The 19,394-nt window shown below is 53.4% G+C and overlaps 1 protein-coding gene across 6 annotated transcripts in view; it reads right to left on the bottom strand.

Annotated features, from left to right (window-relative positions):
* Window positions 1–19,394, bottom strand: part of NCOA1 (nuclear receptor coactivator 1) — a 215,416-nt gene that overhangs the window by 3,571 nt on the left and 192,451 nt on the right. For 4 of the 6 annotated variants that reach the window (XM_071742270.1, XM_071742272.1, XM_071742271.1 and 1 more), the window contains 6 exons: window positions 17,964–18,090; window positions 13,779–13,947; window positions 8,867–9,181; window positions 7,350–7,451; window positions 3,828–4,236; window positions 1,713–1,887 (listed from right to left, as the gene is read on the bottom strand). In XM_071742270.1, coding sequence (XP_071598371.1) covers window positions 1,713–1,887; window positions 3,828–4,236; window positions 7,350–7,451; window positions 8,867–9,181; window positions 13,779–13,947; window positions 17,964–18,090 — 1,297 coding nt within the window. Of the gene's footprint in view, window positions 1–1,712; window positions 1,888–2,326; window positions 2,431–2,645; window positions 2,717–3,827; window positions 4,237–7,349; window positions 7,452–8,866; window positions 9,182–13,778; window positions 13,948–17,963; window positions 18,091–19,394 lie in introns of those variants that run through there. The other 2 variants (XM_071742274.1, XM_071742276.1) reach the window with 2 other exon arrangements.

Raw genomic sequence — 19,394 nt, 5'->3', positions numbered from 1 at the left:
CCCTGGGCAGCCTGGGCCAGGCCCTGACAACCCTTTCCAGGGAGAAATTCTTCCCCAGCTCCAACCTAAACCTCCCCTGGCACCACTTGACTTGTGCCAAAAGTTCCTCTTCTCCCATCCCTTGTTCCTTGGGAGCAGAGCCCGACCCCCCCTGGCTCCAACCTCCTCTCAGGGGCTTGCAGAGAGCCACAAGGTCTCCCCTCAGCCTCCTCTGCTCCAGGATCAGCACCCACAGCTCCCTCAGATGCTCCTCACAACTTCTCCACACCCTTCTTGATATTCTCCAGACCCTCCTCTTTACTCTCCAGACCTTCTCCTTGCTCTCCAGACCCTTCCCAGCTCCATTCCCATCTCCAGGTGGGCAAACAGCCCTGCCAGGGAAAGCACCACATGCTCCAAAATCCAGATTTTAGGGATTAGGAGCTAACCCAGCAGTGCCAGGGCCCCCCCTGCCCCATGTCCCTCATCCCCACATCCCCAGGGGTTGCTCTGAAACCCCTCCAGGCATGATGGGGACTCCAGCCCTGCCCTGGGCAGCCTGGGCCAGGCCCTGACAACCCTTTCCAGGGAGAAATTCTTCCCCAGCTCCAACCTAAACCTCCCCTGGCACCACTTGAGTTGTGCCAAAAGTTCCTCTTCTCCCATCCCTTGTTCCTTGGGAGCAGAGCCCGACCCCCCCTGGCTCCAACCTCCTCTCAGGTGGGTTCAGCCATGGTGGAAGCCATCCTGCCTCTTGGTGACCACCAGGGTGGGAGCTCTGCCAGCCCCTTGGGGACAGCAGAAGGGACAGGGGGGCACTGAAGGTTGCTGCAAGGTTTAACCAATGTGGTGTCTGGGAGGGAGGTGGCCACTGCAGAGACATCTGTCCCTGGTGCAATGGAAGACACCATGAGATGGATTGTTAGGAGGGCTTTGGGCTGGATTAAGGGTCAGCCCTGGTCTGTGTGACACCATCTCCAACCTTTTGTGCTGCTTCCAGTGTCCTCCTCAACACCCAACCATCCCCAGCTCTGCTCCAGGCAGGACAGCCCTGCAGTGCCAGGTGAAGCATCCCACCTCCAGCAGAGCTCCCATCCCATCCCATCCCATCCCATCCCATCCCATCCCATCCCATCCCACCCATCCCACCCACCTCCTACTCTGTGCTCCTGCTGAACTCCCACAGAGCTGAGGCACAAGGCCAGGCAACCCCCAGGTGAGATTTTGAGTGTGCTTTATTTGGTTTTTTTCCCCATTTCTGGAGATCTGCAGCTCAAACCTAACATGCAAAAAACAGGCAACAGGTCTGGTGACTCTCCCTGTCTGCTTCCCTAGTTTGGAGCTGGACACACCTGAAGAGGATCCCCCTTCTGGGACTGCTGGTCCTGACTCTGTTATCATCTTCCCTAATCCCACTTTCACGAGACATAATTAACTCACTTGTTTAATTACAAACCAAAGACCTGCTTCCTGTTTTACTCAACACACATGCTCATTTTTTTCAGCACTGTGAGCTTCTGGCCACCTCCAAGCTGAGATGAACACGAGATCATGGGCTGATGATGACTTCTGGAGGACACCATGGTAGGAGAACACAACCTGAGCACGTGTCCCTTTAGCCACATGTCCCTATGGGTGCCACCACCCTTGCCAACACCCTACCAGGCGACCACCACCTTGGTGTCACCTCGCCACCTGCCTCTGCCCCCCAGGTGACCCCCCCATGATCTTACTTGTTGTTGCCCATGGCTCCTTGCTGCCAGGTCTTCATGTCAGGCGACTGGTAGCCCGGTGTGGGGGGAGCTGGCTGCAGCATGGGGCTTTGGGAAGGTGGCAGCTGGGGTGACATCAAGGGACTGCTGGGGCTGAGTGACGGGGCGAAGGAGGCTTCACTTTGCTGACCCATACCTGGGGAAGGACAGATGGTGTCAGCAGCACCAAGACCACCCTCCCCCAGCAGCCCCTCCTCCTGCCCTGCAACCATCAACCCAGAACAATCAGCCTGGACTTTAGGTCATGGGGGGAGCCTCTGTTTTGTTGGGGGCTTTTTTGTTTGGTTTGTTTTTTTTTTTTTTGTTTCCAGCAGCTTGTTGTTCAAATGTCACAATTTCATAGCTGAAGGAGCAGGGAAACCCCCTCTTCAAGGGGTTTCCACCAGGAAGTGTTCCTCCTCAGCACCACTTTGCTGACCCATACCTGGGGAAGGACAGATGGTGTCAGCAGCACCAAGACCACCCTCCCCCAGCAGCCCCTTCTCCTGCCCTGCAACCATCAACCCAGAACAATCAGCCTGGACTTTAGGTCATGGGGGGAACCTCTTTTTTTTTGTTGTTTCCAGCAGCTTATTGTTCAAATATCACAATTTCAGGGCTGAAGGAGCAGGGAAACCCCCTCTTCAAGGGGTTTCCATCAGGAAGTGTTCCTCCTCAGCACCACTTTGCTGACCCATACCTGGGGAAGGACAGATGGTGTCAGCACCACCAAGACCACCCTCCCCCAGCAGCCTCTCCTCCTGCCCTGCAACCATCAAACGAGAACAATCAGCCTGGACTTTAGGTCATGGGGGGAGCCTCTGTTTTGTTGGGGGCTTTTTTGTTTGTTGTTTTTTTTTTTTTTGTTTCCAGCAGCTTATTGTTCAAATATCACAATTTCAGAGCTGAAGGAGCAGGGAAACCCCCTCTTCAAGGGGTTTCCATCAGCAAGTGTTCCTCCTCAGCACCAATTTGCTGACCCATACCTGGGGAAGGACAGATGGTGTCAGCACCACCAAGACCACCCTCCCCCAGCAGCCCCTCCTCCTGCCCTGCAACCATCAACCCAGAACAATCAGCCTGGTCATGGTCATGGGGGGAACCTCTGTATTTTTTTTTCAAGCAGGTTGTTGTACAAATGTCACAATTTCAGGGCTGAAGGAGCAGGGAAACCCCCTCTTCAAAGGGTTTCCATCAGCAAGTGTTCCTCCTCAGCACCACTCCTGGCTGGAAATTTGAGGGTCATGAAAAGGTGGTACCAAAAAAGGTTCTTGTGGGGCTATCACAGCCACACCACCATTTTTCTCTCCTCAGCAGTGATGTCCACCTGGCTGAGACCCTGCCCAGACATGAAAACCTTCAAGGTGGTGCCCACACAACTCTGCTCTGGCTCCCCCATCTCCTGTCAGTGTGGTGGCCACAGAAGAACTGCAGGCTGCCTGCAGCTCATTACAGACATCTCAGCAAGGCTTTTCCCTTTTTCAGAGCACAGGTATGTCAGGAAAAGCAGTTCAGAGGACTGCCTTCCAGATTTATTATCAAGGAAAAAGTTAAGAAAATTATTTTTAAGGAAAGTTAAAGTTTCCCGAACTTTATGGTTCTTTGGGAGATTCAACCATAAAAGGTCCCCCTCTAGGTGAGGGCCAGATTAATACACAAGGTCATTGAATCCCAGACTGGTTTGGGTGGGAAGAGACCTTTAAGGCTCTCCAGGGATGTTCAGGGACCCTTCCCACAGCCCAGGGGGCTCCAAGCCCCATCCAACCTGGGCTGAGACACTGCCAGGGATGGGGCAGCCACAGCTTCCTTGGGCAACCTGGGCAACCAGGGCCTCACCCCAAAGAATTTCTCCCTCAGATCTGCTCTCAATCTTCCTTATTCAGTTTAAAACTGTTCCCCCTCACCCTCTCACTTCATTCCCTTGTCCAAAATTCCCTCTCCACCTTTCCTGGAGGCAAAGAGACTCAGATGGCAGGAGGTGCAGCCCAGGGTCAGGCGCTGAGCTGCCGCCTCAGCCTTCTCCTCTCTCCCCTCCACCTCTTCCCTCCCCCGTGCCCCACCAGGCCATTCCCAACTCAACCAACCTTCTCCACCTACCTGATCCTGAATACTGGAAGATGTTCTGCTGCATCTGGGGGGTCATCCCAGCACCAAACTGTCCTCCAACACCCCCCATCATCCCCCTGTTCACCATGCTGCCCCGGTTGGCCAACGCCGCCGCCGCCGCCTCGGGGTTGGACGCCAAGGGTGAGAAGGGACTGGTCGAGGTGGGAGGGTTTCCTGGGGTCGTACCGTAGTTTGGAGGGTATGGGAATTGTTGAGGAGGGGCTTGGGGTAAACGTGGGGCTCCGAGTTGGACGGGGAGGCCGGCGGAGGGGGGGAGGTTGTTGCCAAAGCTTTGCTGTCTCATCAGGATGGCTCTCTGCTGCATCAGCTGCCGCTGGCGGTGCTGTTGGCTGTAGAGCTCCCGTTGGCGTTGGGCCAACATCTGGGCGTTGAGGGGAGGCTGAAGGAGGGGGGTTTTTGGGGGAGGGGGGAATGGAAAAAAAGGGGGAGGGAAAAAAAAGCCCTGGTTATCACACAAGGATCACACAAAGGTCGTGGTTGGAAAGGAGCTCTGAGGTCGCCCGCGTCCAACCGTACACGCGCAAGCACACCAAAAACCAACCCAGAACAAACACAAACTCTACCTAATAACATCCACACAGAAACCCTACAAACTCAGCCTCTAGAGCATGCCCTGAAGTTCCTCATCAACACTTTTCTTCAGTCCCTTCAGGGCTGGGGACTCCAGCACCTCCCTGGGCAGCTGTTCCAGGACAGAAATCCTTCCTCAGCTCTGCTCTCCCCTCCCCTGGGGCAGCTTCAGGCCATCTCCTCTGCTCCTGGCATTGGTCACTGGAGAGAAGAGCTCAGCACCCACCTCCCTACAACCTCCTTGCAGGGAGCTGCTCAGGGCAAGCAGCTCTCAGCCTCCTCTTCTCCAGGCTGAACAACCCCAAGCCCTCAGCCTGGCTTCCCAGGGAGGTTCTCAGCCTCCTTGTAAATTAAAAAATTCTAAAAGAATTATTTTTACTTTAAGAATCTAAATTAAAGAATTTCTCCCTCCCATCTCCTCTGCTCCTGGCATTGGTCACTGGAGAGAAGAGCTCAGCACCCACCTCCCTACAACCTCCTTGCACAGGGCAAGCAGCTCTCCCTTCAGTCTCCTCCTCTCCAACCTGAACATTCCCATTTTCCTCACTTCCCTCACAGAACTTCTTCTCAAGGTCCCTCCCCACTTGGTTGTTCTCCTCTGGACACCTCCCAGCAGCTCCGTGTCCTTCTTGTAGTGAGGGGCCCAGAACTGAACACAGCTCAGTGTTACCCTCTGGTTCTGCCCAAGGGGCTCAGAGCTCTCCCACTCCACACAGCAGGGCAAGAGTGCTTGTCCTCAGCTGGCAAGAAAAAGCCCCAAAATGCTGTAATTTGGCCCATTTGTGTGGCTGCAGGGCAGAGCAGGTTGGTGGTGTTAAAAGATCAGTGTCCTGGACATAGAATCATGGAATGGGTTGGGTTGGAAGGGACCCTGAAGTCACCTAATTCCACCCCCTGCATGGTCAGGGACCCCTCCCCCAGCCCAGGGGGCTCCAAGCCCCATCCAACCTGGGCTGAGACACTGCCAGGGATGGGGCAGCCACAGCTTCCTTGGGCAACCTGGGCAACCAGGGGCTCAGCACCCTCAAATTCAAGAATTTCTTCCTCATGTCCAACCTCAATCTCCCCTCTTCCAGTTTTAACCCATTTCTCCTTGTCCTCTCCCTACACCCCCGTGTCAGAAGCCCCCCCCAGCTTTCTTGTAGGGCCCCTTGAGATACTGGACATGCCAAATGGCAAAGCTCTGGGAGCTATAGCATCCTCCCAGGATGGGAAAAAAAAGGCTCTGGGTCACCTGGTTGCCACCAACCACCATTCCTTACTTCTTGTGCCCTCACTAGGATGCTCCCTCACAGCACAGCCCAGGATCTCTGACCTTGACTCTTTCAGTTGTGAGACATCCAAAAATACCCCTTTCTCAGGAGCTTTTCCATCACCATGGGCTCGTTCCCCATATGGCTGAGCCAGATGTGTTGGAATTAATCACTTTAAAAAGCCTGACAAAGCCATCAGCTGTTGAAATCAGAGCTACAATGGGAACCCTTTGAGCCCCTTCCCTAATCCTATTGCTCCCCACGGCACATTAGGGGCATCACACCACTTCCCAAAAAGCCAAAGCCTTCTCCAAGAAGTGGAATACAGCCACTACAACTTGGCTGTACTTCCCAACTTCTTCTCATACCCAGCAGATGGTTTATTCCCTTTCTTAGAAGCCAAGCAAGAAATCTGGGCCCTGGAAATTTGCAGGATCATTAAGAAGATTCACTAGAGATCCTGGTATTTATATCATAGAATCATTGAATGCCAGGGATTGGAAGGGATCTCTGGAGCTGCTCCAGTCCAACCCCCCTGCCCCAGCAGGATCCCCCAGGGCAGGACACACAGAACACATCCAGGGGGGTTTGGAAAGGCTCCAGAGAAGGAGACTCCACAACCTCTCTGGGCAGCCTGGGCCAGGGCTCCCTCACCCTCACACTTCACAAGTTTCTCCTCAGCTTGAGCTGGAACTTCCTCTGTTCCAGCTCCAACCCATTATTCCTTGTCCTGTTCCTGGGCACCCCCAACAAGAGATTGGCCCCTTCCTCCTGACACCCACCCCTCAGATATTCAGAGACATTGATCAGATCCCCTCTCAGCCTTCTCTTCTCCAGCCTCAACAGCCCCAGGGCTCTCACTCTTCCTTCCCAGCAGAGATGCTCAAGTCCCTTCAGCACCCTCAGGGCTCTCCCTTGGCCTCTCTCCAGTAGATCCCAGTCTCTCCTCAACTGGGGAGCCCCAAACTGGAGCCAGGATTCCAGGTGTGGTCTCCCCAGGGCAGAGCAGAGGGGCAGGAGAACCTCCCCAGATCTGCTGGACACACTTTTCCTGATGCCCCCCAGGATCCCCTCTTGGCCACACTGTTGACCCATGGAGAATTTCCTTGGGGCTCCAAGGTTTTTCCCCATGGAGCTGCTTTCCAGCAGGACATCCCCTCACCTGTCCTGGTGGTTGGGGTTATTCCTCCCCAGGTGCAGGACTCTCCCCTTGTCCTTCCTGAACTCCAGGAGGTCCATTTTTTCTCAGCTCTCCAGCCTGTCCACATCTCCTTGGAGAGCACCACAGCCTTCTGGTTTATCAGCCACCCCTCCCAGCTTTGTATCATCAACCAAATTGCTGAGGGCACACTCCATCCCCTCATTCAGATGATGAAAATACTGAACAAAACTTTCCTAAAGACCCTTCTCAACCCAACACTTTAGCACACCCTTCTCCAAGCTTCAACTCCAAGCAGTTTTTACACCTGAAGCAGGTAGAGGAGCTGGAGTAAGGGTGAAACAACAACAACAACAACAAAAAAAATCAACCCTCCAGCAGCTCCTGTAATCCTCCACAGGGGGAGGATTTTTCTCTCCTGGTAATGACAGAGAGGAGGGAGCCAGGTTGTGCTGACAGCCAGGGCAGGAGGAACAACCCAGAGGTTTTTCCACACCGTGTCCCTCTTACCTGCGGCGTCATCTGCTGCTGCATCCCCGCCCGCATGTTGATGCCCACGGGGGAGTTGGCTGCAAACTGGTTGAGGATTGCTTGTCTGTTCTGATGGATCAGCTGGGAGGTGAGGAAAAAAGACAGGGAGACCTTGAAAACTCTGATGCTGGAGCTCCCATCCCATCCCCTCCTGTCCCTTCCTTTCTTAGCAGGAAGGATTGAGGTGGTCTTTCCACTCTATGGTCCTGGGATGAGGAGGGGGAAGAATTAGGGAGGTGTGGGGGGGAGAAAGCCAGGGAGACCTTGAAAACTCCAAGGAGCTTCCATCCCATCCCATCCCATCCCATCCCATCCCATCCCATCCCATCCCATCCCATCCCATCCCATCCCATCCCTTCTAAGCAGGAAGGATCAAGGTGGCCCTTCCATTCTATGGTCCTGGGATGAGGAGAGGGAAGAATTAGGGAGGTGGGGGAGGTTGGGAAGGGGGAAGGCAGGGAGACCTTGAGAACTCCAATTCAGGAGCTTTCATCCCATCCCATCCCATCCCATCCCATCCCATCCCATCCCATCCCATCCCATCCCATCCCATCCCATCCCATCCCATGCCTTCTGATTGGAAAGGACCAAGATGGTCCTTCCATTCTATGGTCCTGGGATAAGGAGGGGGAATATCAGGGAGGTGAGGGGAATGGGAGGAAAGCCAGTGAGCCCTTGAAAACTCTGACACTGGAGCTTCCCTCCCCCATCCCATCCCTTCTGATCAGAAAGGACCTAGACATCCCATCCCATCCCATCCCATCCCATCCCATCCCATCCCATCCCTTCTGACTGGAAAGGACCAAGATGGTCCTTCCACTCTATGGTGCTGGCATAAGGAGGGGGAAAAATTATTGAGGTGAAGGAGATGGGGGGAAAGCCAGTGAGCCCTTGAAAACTCTGACACTGGAGCTTCCCTCCCCATGCCATCCCATGCCATCCCATGCCATCCCATCCCATGCCATCCCATGCCATCCCATCCTATCCTATCCTATCCTATCCTATCCTATCCTATCCTATCCTATCCTATCCTATCCTATCCTATCCTATCCTATCCTATCCCTTCTGATTGGAAAGGACTGAGGTGGTCCTGTCATTCTATGGTTGTGGGGTGAGGAGGGGAAAAATTAGAGAGGTGAGGGGGGTGGGAGGAAAGCCAGGGAGCCCTTGAAAACTGACGCTGGAGCTTCCCTCTCCCATCCCATCCCATCCCATCCCATCCCATCCCATCCCATCCCATCCCATCCCATCCCATCCCATCTCTTCTGACTGGAAAGGACCAAGATGGTCCTTCCATTCTATGGTCCTGGGGTGATGAGGGGGAAAATTAGGGAGGTGAGGGGGCTGGGGGGAAAGCCCTTGAAAACTCTGACACTGGAGCTTCCCTCCCCCATCCCATCCCATCCCATCCCATCCCATCCCATCCCATTCCATCGGGAAGGACCGAGGTGGCCCTTCCATCCCCTGTCCCCGTGCCCAGGAGGTGCCAGGCTCACCTGCTGCTGTCCCTGCAGCCTCTGCTGCAGCTGGAGCCGCAGCTGGTTGGGGGCTGTGGGGGGTCTGGTGAGGCTCTGCCGGGGCTGCATGGCCATGGCGGTGGGGAAGGCACCGCGGGGCGGCGGGACCGGCACCGGCAGAGCTCCGAAGGACGGTTTCTGTCGGACCATTCCCGGGAAGGTGCCGGGGAGGTTGGTGCTGGGAGAGGCAGAGGAGTAAGGCTGGGGGTACATCCCAGGTTTCTGCTCCATCAGGAGCGGTGGGGTGGATTGCTGGGGCTGGAACCGTTCCGTCAGCGCCTCCAGACCCCCGCCCTGGGGATGGGAAAAGGGAAAAAAGGGAGGAAAAGGTCACTTTGGAGTCCCACCGGCACCTGGCCTGTCCCAAGGGGGATGGAGGATGTGTCTGGTGTGGGCCAGCTCCCCCATAAGGTCCAGTTTGCTGAGCTGAGGAGAGCATTAAGCACCCACTCGCCAGCACTTAGCAAACCTTAGAGGGATGGGAATGATTCCTCTGAGCTTGCTTGGGAGCAAAGACCAAGGTCAAGCTTTTAGGAAGGGCTCGGGGCTCTTCTCCCCAGGCTGGGGAGTGGGAGGTGATGCTGCCTTCTCCCACCTTCCTCCAGAAGGTTTCTTAGCTCTGAGCTTCTCAACTGGGCTCCAAAGAGCAGCTCCTCTGGTTGGACAGACCCTGAGGTTCAGAGGAGCAAACTGAACATGGGAAACATTTTGTGCTCTCTCTCCTTTCCTGTTTTTATGCGACCTCAGAGGTTTGACTCAAGGAACAATAATGGTGTTTTGAGTCCCCATCGACCCCCAGAGCACCCTGGACACAGCCCACCTCCAAGGACCTGAACAACAAACCCCAGGGACTGGGAGACCAGTATGCCCAGGTGGCCACCAGAATCCTGGCATGGGTCAGGAATGTTCTGGCCAGCAGGAGCAGGGCAGGGATCATCCCCTGTGCTGGGCACTGCTGAGGCTGCACCCCCAATCCTGGGGTCAGTTCTGGGGCCCTCAGGAGCAGAAGGAGATTGAGGGGCTGGAGAGTGTCCAGAGAAGGGAATGGAGCTGGGGAAGGGGCTGGAGAAGATGGAGAAGGGGATGGAGAACATGGAGAAGGGTTTGGAGAACATGGGGAAAGGGATGGAGAAGATGGAGAAGGGGCTGGAGAGTAAGGAGAAGGGGATGGAGAACATGGAGAAAGGTTTGGAGAACATGGGGAAAGGGATGGAGAAGGGCCTGGAGAATATGGAGAAGGTCTGGAGAGTAAGGAGAAAGTTTTGGAGAACATGGAGAAGGGTTTGGAGATGAAGGAGAGTCTGGAGAACATAGAGAAGGTCTGGAGAACATGAGGAAGGGATGGAGAACATGGGAAAGGGGCTGGAGAACATGGGGAAGGGTCTGGAGCAGAAATCCTGTGAGGAGAGGCTGAGGGCAATGGGAAAGTTGAGTTTGGAGGAGGCTGAGAGCTGCTTGCCCTGAGCAGCTCCCTGCAAGGAGGTTGTAGGGAGGTGGGTGCTGAGCTCTTCTCTGCAGTGACCAATGCCAGGAGCAGAGGAGATGGCCTGAAGTTGCCCCAGGGGAGGGGAGAGCAGAGCTGAGGAAGGATTTCTGTCCTGGAACAGCTGCCCAGGGAGGTGCTGGAGTCCCCAGCCCTGGAGGTCTGCAAACCCCGGGTGGATGAGGCACTCAGGGCACAAGTGGCCATGGTGAGATGTATGTATAGATATTTAATTTCATTTTATTTGGTGGCTGGGGGGATGTTGATGGTTGGATGTGATGAACTTAGAGGTCTTTTCCAACCAGGACAGTTCTGTCATTCTGTGATCTGTGCTCCTGCACTGCACTTCCTCACAAGGAACCCACAGGAGACAGAACCTTTTTGTCTGTGGTAGAACTATTCCTATAGAAATGCTCAATATTGCACCTGGGGGTGATATCCAGACCAGCAGATCATAAGAAGAAGATATTCTGCTCTGCTCTAAGTTGACTCAAGCAGAGAAATCTGGTGTTTGAGCTATGAACCCACAGAGAAATAACACCTTGGAGCCAGAATCCTTAATCTGGGTCCCAGGGATTAGAAGCAAACTGTGTTGAAAAAACCCACACACCCAAGCCACCCTCTAATTCTCCTTCTCTTTGGGGTTTGGTTTGCCAAGTGCCCATCAAAACCCTGAGGATTAAAGGATGAGGATAAAGGAATGGTGGTAAACCTAGAAAAACCAGGTAAGCAGGAGGGAAAACCCATCCTGCTTAGGGTCAACAAAGATGATGATAGGGAAAAGAAATTGCTTGAGATAAATTAAGATGGGATTTCTATGGTTAACCAGGACATAAAGCATCAGCCTGGGATGGCCAAGAACCAGAGACTTGCTGAAATGAAGCTCTTTGACTCTCCTCTCTCCAAAGTACCCAGTTTTCCAGCCACCTCCTGATCCAGCTGGGTGCAGACACCTTCTCCCCACCCTATCTGCAGCAGCGTGGAGAAGATATTTTGGTGAAGTTGGGGATGCAAACCCCCACCTGCCAAGAACCCAGCCTGGATGGGGGGAAACTATTCAACACGCCTTCTTCCCAAAGATGCCTTTATGCTGACATTGTTGTTTCTCTAAAAGATGGATTTTCAAGCAAATATTTCAGAAATATTCAAAATATTTCTGCGGTTCAGCCGAAGCCATGGAAAAAACCCAAGATTCCCATTAATGAAATGATCCCTGGATGGGAGGGAGCAAAGCTGGGTCAGGGTCCAACCATGAGATAATCCCCCCAGCCCAAGTGCTCCTCATCAGGGGAGGCACCAGGTGGGTGCAGGGATGCTTGGAGATGGCTGAGGACATCTCAGACCAGCAGTGCAATGCTGCTGGAGCCTGTCTGGTGCAGGAAAGGGTTTCTGGGGAGCTGTGCCAGCTGAGTCTGCAAATCCCTTGTGAAAACACTGAGCTGTTGCAGCTGCATCTTTGGCAAGAGCGTGTAGGTATAAAGGACTGGAGAAGCTCAACTCCCTGACCCTCACTTGCCAAAAAAAACCCCAAAAAACCAAGCCAGGCAGGTGGTGATTTGTGATGTACCTAATCCTAACTTGCCAAAAAAAGAAAAAAAAAAACCCCAAGCTAGGCAGGTGGTGATTTGTGATGTTCAGCCTTGAGAAAAAGGATGTGGCAAAGTCCTGACTTGGGCATGAACTCACTGACAGGTCCCTCACATCACAGAATCACAGAATTATCAGAGCTGGAAGGGAGCTCTAGAGAGAGCCCAACTCTCCCCCTAAAGCAAGGATCCCTTAGAGCAAGAGGTGCTTTAGCAAGGATCCCTTAGAGCACATCCCACAGGGCTGCATCCAGGTGGGGTTTGGGCATCTCCAGAGAAGGGAACTCCACAACCTCCCTGGGCAGCCTGGGCCAGTGCCTTGGCACCCTCACAGGAAGGATTTTTTTTTTTTCTTTGTTCCAGCTTGTGCCCATTGCCCCTCGTCCTGTCACTGGGAACTACTGAGAAGAGTTTGGTTCCATCAGAGCTCCATCAAAGAAACCAGCCTGGAGAAGAGAAGCCTCAGGGGGACCTTAGAGCTGCCCCCCAGTCCCTGAAGGGAACCTCCAGGAAGGCTGCAGAGGGACTTTTCCTGAGTGTCCAGTGACAGGAGAAGGGGAAAGGGATTGAAAGTGCAGGAGGAGAGGTTCAGGCTGGATCTGAGGAAGAAGTTCTTCAGCAGGAGGGTGCTGAGACTCTGGAACAGATTGCCCAGAGAAGCTGTGGCTGCCCCCTCCCTGGAGGTGTTCAATCCTAGTTTGGATGAGGCTTGGAGCAGCCTGGGCTGGATCAGAGGTGTCCCTGGGCATGGCAGGGGGGTCAGATGAGCTCTGAGCTCCCTCCCAACCTCAGCCAGTCTGGGATTCTATGATCAAATCCCTCATGAGAAGATAAAACCTCCCAGCACAGCAGCACAAAGCATCCCCTCATGGCCACAGAAGGAGACGTGCCACCAACACAGGATCAGGCCCAAAGCAGCCAGAGGGATTTGCTCTGGGAAGCTTCTTTCTTAGGACATCCCATTTATTAACAGGCTTTCTATTCTATTCCATTCCTTGTTTTGGAACAAAAAACCAAAACCAGGCGTGCGAGCACTACGGGGGCACGGAAAAAGAAACCCAAGACAAATCCCAAGCGATCCGTCTCGTTTTCCACATCCCTGGCTAGCTCCCCCCCAGCCAGCCTTCTTCTCCCCCTGCCATGCCTTGTTATTTATGAAACCCTGGAGCCTTCTGAGACATCTGCCCCCCGGGGATAGCTGCAAACAAGGAGATGCAGCTGCAGGAACCAGGGCCCCTCTCTGGGTAAGGCGAGCCCCGCGAAGAGCAAACCTCAGATTTATTTTGTTTTACAACCCGAGACAGAAGGGCAGCTGCACTGTAAACCAATCTGGAGAGTAAGGCCTGCACGGTTTCATACCAACGAGGCCATTAGATATATTATTAGGCAGCATAACCCAAGCTCAGGAATCCCAGGCTGTGGGATTCCAGCTGGAAGGCTCCTCCGTGCCCTAATTCCCCCCCCCCGGTAAGGTGGGGAAGGGGCAGAACCTGCCAGCACTCCTTGTTACACGACTCACCCAGGGCTGAAACCACTTGGCTGCCTCTTTGCCAGGCTGCAAGATATTCTATTTCATGGGGCTGTTTTCCAGCTTTTTTTTTTTTTTTTTTTTTTGGGAAGGGGTTCAAGGTGGGGGGGGGGGTGTGGAAGCGGCGTGGTGTTAAGTATCTCCCAATCTGCTGCGCTCATGTGTTCCCGCTCACATCTGGCCTCCCATTCCCACCAGATGTTGGAAAGCCTCCTGCCTGCTGGTGTCAAACCTCAGCATCTGCCCCTGCATGTGACCTCTGAGGAGTCCTACGAGGGGTGGTTCTCTCTTAACCTGGACAAGTTTGTCGATGCCAAGAGCTCGATCCAGCTCGGCCAACTCCGTCTCATCTTTGCCGCTGAGGAAGGAGACGAGCTGCTCCAGGAGGGCTTTCTCATCATTCCGACCCTCCGGCGTGGTGGGAGGACACAGGAGCTCATCCAGCTGGGAGGTGATGCACTGGCTGCAGAGAGAAGAAGCCAAGAAGAGGCACGTTAAGGTTTCTGAACCTCAGGAGGCTGAGGTGGGAGATGCTCGAGCCCCTGCAGCCCCGGGGACTCGCATCATGCGGTCCCCACAGCTTAAGTACCCTCAAGCCTTGTGCTGAAACCTGCTTGGAAGGATGAACCCCTGCACAAAACGTGGACAGAGTTTTTGGTAAAGTTTGGGAAGAAAACTTGGGTGCTTCTGCAGGTTTTTTCCCTCCTAGGACAAAGGCAGGCAGAGCAAAACTTCTGCCGGCACAAAAAGCGGGAGAGACTTGGATGGAGCTGGAGCAGCTGGAAGAGAAGCAGCTGAAGGCTAAAGGGGAACCTTTGAGCTGAAAAAAAAAAAAAAAAAAAAATCAGATTTCTGCAAAGCTCTCTCGATATTCTTTGGGAATAAGATTAATATGTAATGAGAGACATTCCAATGACGTGACTAATTGGAGGCAATCGGATTTGCTGGGTCTGACAGGATGAAGAGAGCCCGTGGCACATCACGCTCGTGGAAAGGCACAAAGGCAAAGGGGCTGGAACATGCCAGCAGTTCCCAAGCAGCAGACATGTTTATCTTTTTAGCTCCAGATGAGGACCAGATGTACAGTAAGGAACTGAAGCCAAGCTGGCCGAGAGAGCTCCAGCCAACACACGCAGCCTAATCCAGGGGAAAAAAAAAAATAAAAACCACTCGGCGTTGGGATTTCTTAAATTGCAGAGAGGGAAGTGGGGAGGTGAAAAGCAGGGTTAGTTTCATTCCATCACCGAGGTCCCTGCTCCTTGCTGCTGGTATCAAACCCAGTTTTTCAGTGCTGAGGCTAAAGCAGAAAGTTTGCTGCACAAATCTGCAGGGGAAGGGAGTTCTTGCAGAGGAAGGGGAGGACAGGTTTGGGTTTTTTAATCCACATGAGCAGGCAGCTAGAATTGAAATTCAGGTTGGCACCTTCACCTCTGCATGGATGGCATGAGTTGGTTTGTAAAGGGGGATAATAAAACCTTCCTGTAGTAAATAAACCCCCAGCATGTCCTGCTTTCCAGCCCAATCTGCCTTGCAGAGCCTTCCCCATCCCTCCTCCAGCTCCACGCTGTGGTGGGGTTCAGATGAGTCTCCAGACAGGTAACAGGGGTTGAAGGAGATCCTGGACCTTATGCATCACATCCCCAGTGTTCTGTCCAAAGTTTTTCTATCCACTGCAACCCTTCAGGCTTTTTTCTTTTTCTTTTTTTAAGGTGAAAACTCTGATTCTGCATGCAGTGAGGAGAGGGAATTCAGTTACTTTGCAGAGCTGGTGTCAAATGCTGCTTGAGGTCCTATAAAACATCTCCCTGCCCAGCCTGGCACAGATGTCCTGGAAACCTCAGGCATCTCAGATGGCATGGGGTGCCAGCCTTGAGGCAACCCAATCAGGCCCAGGGTGGCATGTTTGACCTTGGGGGATTAGAGGAATATGTGTGAAAATGGCAGCCTGGATTTGTCAAGTGGAGCCTTGGACCTGGCCCAAGGTGCAGGAGACACAAGAGCATTTATGCCTGGGACATGAAAGGGGGTGTTGTAGTCATCCTGCTTCATCAAGAAGCAAAGGCTGGGGAGGATTTGGAGACTGAGAAAATAACAAAAAGGAAACTCCAGTTCCTCAGGACACCTGGTGCTGGAGATCTGCTCACCACCAGCTCCTTAAACAAGGTCAGGACCTCAACCCACCTCCAGCAAACACAAACATCCCAGCTGGGAAATGTTTACAACCCCCCAAAAGCAAAATCTGTGCTGGTTTGATCTCAGCTGAAATGTATTTTCCAGTTCAAAGGCTCTGCTGGGTGGACAGGCAATTACTGGGGGACCACGGGCATCTTCCAGGATGAGGATGTCCTCCCCAGCTGGAGCACATCTGCAGGTCTTGAGGACCTAAGTCCAGAGGCTTTTTTTCCAGCAGGATCTCTTCTCTCAGCTGCAGTGGACGTGGGGTTTTGTAGTTGATCCCCATGCTCCCAGATGGAAGTGGTCAGACCCCACCAAGATGCCTCCAAAGCAGCTCTCACCCATGGATGCTCCATCAGAAATATGGTTACTGAAGAGAAGAGGAGGAACTGAGCTTCTTCCAGCTGCCCAGCAGGAACAGCCCACGTCTGGAGACCCTAAATCAGGAGGAACCATGACAAGCAGACCTCTGCCTCTCATCTTGCTGTCATCTCATGGTCCTGGTTCATCTGTTGGCTCTGATTCCACCATGTGGGGAGTCCAACCTTGCTGCAGGAGCCATGGGAAGTCCCAACCACGCAGCATGGTTCTCATTGCTTTCTCCCCCCTCAATACCAAGAAAATCCAAAGCCCAAACCAGGCTGCAATTTTTAAGTTGGGTTGAAACCACTGCTCTCCAAAGGCAGGAGAGCATCTCACCAGGCTTCAAGTCACTGCTCCACCAGTCCACCCTTACCTCCTGGCACAGGGTTCTGCCCTGAAAACCACCCAAGGTGTTTTTCCTACTCAAGGACTCCTGGGATGCTGTTGCCCAACACTTTTCTCTTGAATACCTGCACAGGTCCTTCCACACCAACCTGGGTCCTTGCTCAAGAATCCTGCTGCAAAGGGGGAGCCAGAAGAAAAGGCAGCTCCTTTCCTCCCAGCTGCACTGGCTGGGGACACAAAAAGTGTCTCCAGCCAGCCTGACTCAAGCTGAAAGCTGATGAGTAAGGTAAGGTCATTTTTTACTCCAGAAGCAGCAGTTTAAGGAACATTTGTAGCTTAAAAACCAGGCTGATTTTTCGGGCAGCTCTGCCCATTGCCAGGTTTGCCCCAGGGATCTCATCCCAGGAAAATAAAGACACGGGTGAGGCTTGGAAGGAAAGTTCCTTCCTCGTGGCAAGGGCTTGGGCTGATGTAAATGCTCAATTAAATGAGGATTCATTTTCTCTCCCAGGTCTTTCAAGCACCAAGAGCTGGCCAAGTCTTTCCAGCAGAAGTCCAAGATCCAGTTGCAGCAGTGGAGAGCACCGAGGCTGCAGCTCTCTTCTTGAGCTGAGTGAAAAGCTTGGAGACATGAATTCAAATTTTAGCCCCTAGAAGAAGACATTTGGCTGCTGGCTTGCTCAGCTCCAACCCTTACATGTGTCTTCTTCACGACTGGAAAACAGACACTGTGCTCATCTGCTCCAGGTTTTAATTAATAGAGGAAATTCTGCCTCTCTGCAAAGCAGGGCTTTGGCAAGAGGACTTGGGCAGAGCTCATCAGTGCTGGCTCTTAACCCAGGAACCTGAAGCTCTCCTTGAGCCAGGGAGAAGATTCACCTCCATGAGCAGCTCCTCAGTGAGCCAAGGTCCATCAGCTGGGCTCTCCATCCTTCTGACCTCCCATCCCAAAATACCTGACCTAGGGTCTCCTCCAACTCCTCTGTGGCCAAGGAGGGATGCTGTCCCTTGGGATGGTGATGGCCTCCGTGGAGCACAGACCCAAAAAAGGTGTTGTGGACACTGGAGGGGGTTGTTGGCCCCTGGATTCAAGCTGTGGTGATTTTAGCTGAAGCTGAGCACGAGGACTGCAAAAAGCCAGCACATGAAACCAGAAAACTGTCCCCTGGTGCCCCAGATCCCCCCACTGCCCCTGGTGAGGTGGGAGCTGGGAGAACACCCACCCAAACACAGGCACTGGCAGGAGGCAGTGGGGATTTACAGCATCCTTGCCTCTGCCATGGATATATGGGATTAGGGAGGTGTAGACATGGGCTGGGTGTCTCTGCCCAACCCCCCTTCACTCACTTGTCCCTGGGGAGACAAGAGATGTCACCTCATGCAGCACAGCACCCAACACAACCCAGGTCCTGCCACTTGCATGGAATGAGGAGCACCCACTGCTGCCCTAGGGTGATGGGCACTTGTTCTCATCCCAGCCTGCATATTCCAGGTTTTCCAGGAAGGCAGGAAAGCAAGGAGATGTCTCTTTGACCCAGGGACATGCTGATGTTCTCCTGGGAGAGCTGGGGAAGCCAGCAGCCCCATGGTACTCACTCTTCAGGTTTATTCAGAGCTCCTCGATTCATGGCTCCCATGGAGTTATCCGTCCAAGGGATCTGCTCCCCCATTCCTGGCTGTCCAAACTGGTGATCTGGCACCCCCATCTCCAGCTCGGGCATTCCTGAGGGAGAAATAGCAGGATGGGGGGAGGAAAAGTGAGGGTGTGGTCAGGACTCGAGTGCTGCCATGGGGACCAGACAAGTTCAGATGCCAAGGATGTCCTAAAATATCCCAAAATGAGATGACAGGATTGACCAGTTATGGCTCTTTCCAACCCAAAGTTTCAGATCTCAGGTGTGGTTTTACAACCATTACTCATAAGCATGAAATTTGGGTTGATTTCCTACTTCTAATGAGTGCTGCTCATGAGGCAGCAATGTGCTCCTGCAGCTCAGGGCAACCCTACCCTTGGAGGCATCAGGAGGAGAAGGGTCAGGAGATCAGGAGAGGGGATTCTCCCCCCTCTCTCTGCTCTTGTGAGACCCCCACCTCCAATCCTGCATCCAGTGCTGTGTTCCCACCATAGGAAGGACACAGATCTGTTGGGATGAGTCCACAGGAGGCCACAAAGCTGATCCAGGGGCTGGATGGAGCAGCTCTGCCATGAGGAGAGGCTGAGGAGCTGGGATTGTTCAGCCTGGAGAAGAGAAGCCTCAGGGGGACCTTAGAGCTGCCCCCCAGTCCCTGAAGGGAACCTCCAGGAAGGCTGCAGAGGGACTTTTCCTGAGTGTCCAGTGACAGGAGAAGGGGAAATGGATTGAAAGTGCAGGAGAAGAGGTTCAGGCTGGATCTGAGGAAGAAGTTCTTCAGCAGGAGGGTGCTGAGACTCTGGACCAGATTGCCCAGAGAAGCTGTGGCTGCCCCCTCCCTGGAGGGGTTGAAGTTAAAGTTAAAGGTGTTCAAGTTAAGGTGTTCAAGTTAAAACTTGAAGAGGGGAGATTGAGGTCGGACATGAGGAAGAAATTCTATATTTTGAGGGTGCTGAGCCCCTGGTTGCCCAGGTTGCCCAAGGAAGCTGTGGCTGCCCCCTCCCTGGAGGTGTTCAGGGCCAGGTTGGATGAGGCTTGGAGCAGCCTGGGCTGGATCAGAGGTGTCCCTGGGCATGGCAGGGGGGTTGGAGGGGATGAGCTCTGAGCTCCCTCCCAACCTCAGCCAGTCTGTGATGGAAAATCTCAGCAGGAACTGACACCCCCAGCAGACATCACCTTGTGTCCTCCCTGTGTGCAAATTCCATCAAGAGTTTTCCCCTTCCAGCACGTTTCTAGCAGGAGGTTCAAAACTCTGTCAGAGTTAGAGGGCTTCTCCTTGAAGGCAAATTGAAGATTTTAGCTTACAAAATAGCCCACACCCATCTGCATCTTCTGCCTCTCTTCTGGAGCAAAGTTAATTTGCTGAGGGAGAGGAGCCAAGGCAATTAAATTAAGT

The sequence above is a fragment of the Heliangelus exortis genome, chromosome 3 (genome assembly GCF_036169615.1).
Source record: "Heliangelus exortis chromosome 3, bHelExo1.hap1, whole genome shotgun sequence".
NCBI classification, from domain to species: Eukaryota; Metazoa; Chordata; class Aves; order Apodiformes; family Trochilidae; genus Heliangelus; species Heliangelus exortis.
This window is presented reverse-complemented; position numbering and strand designations above follow the sequence as displayed.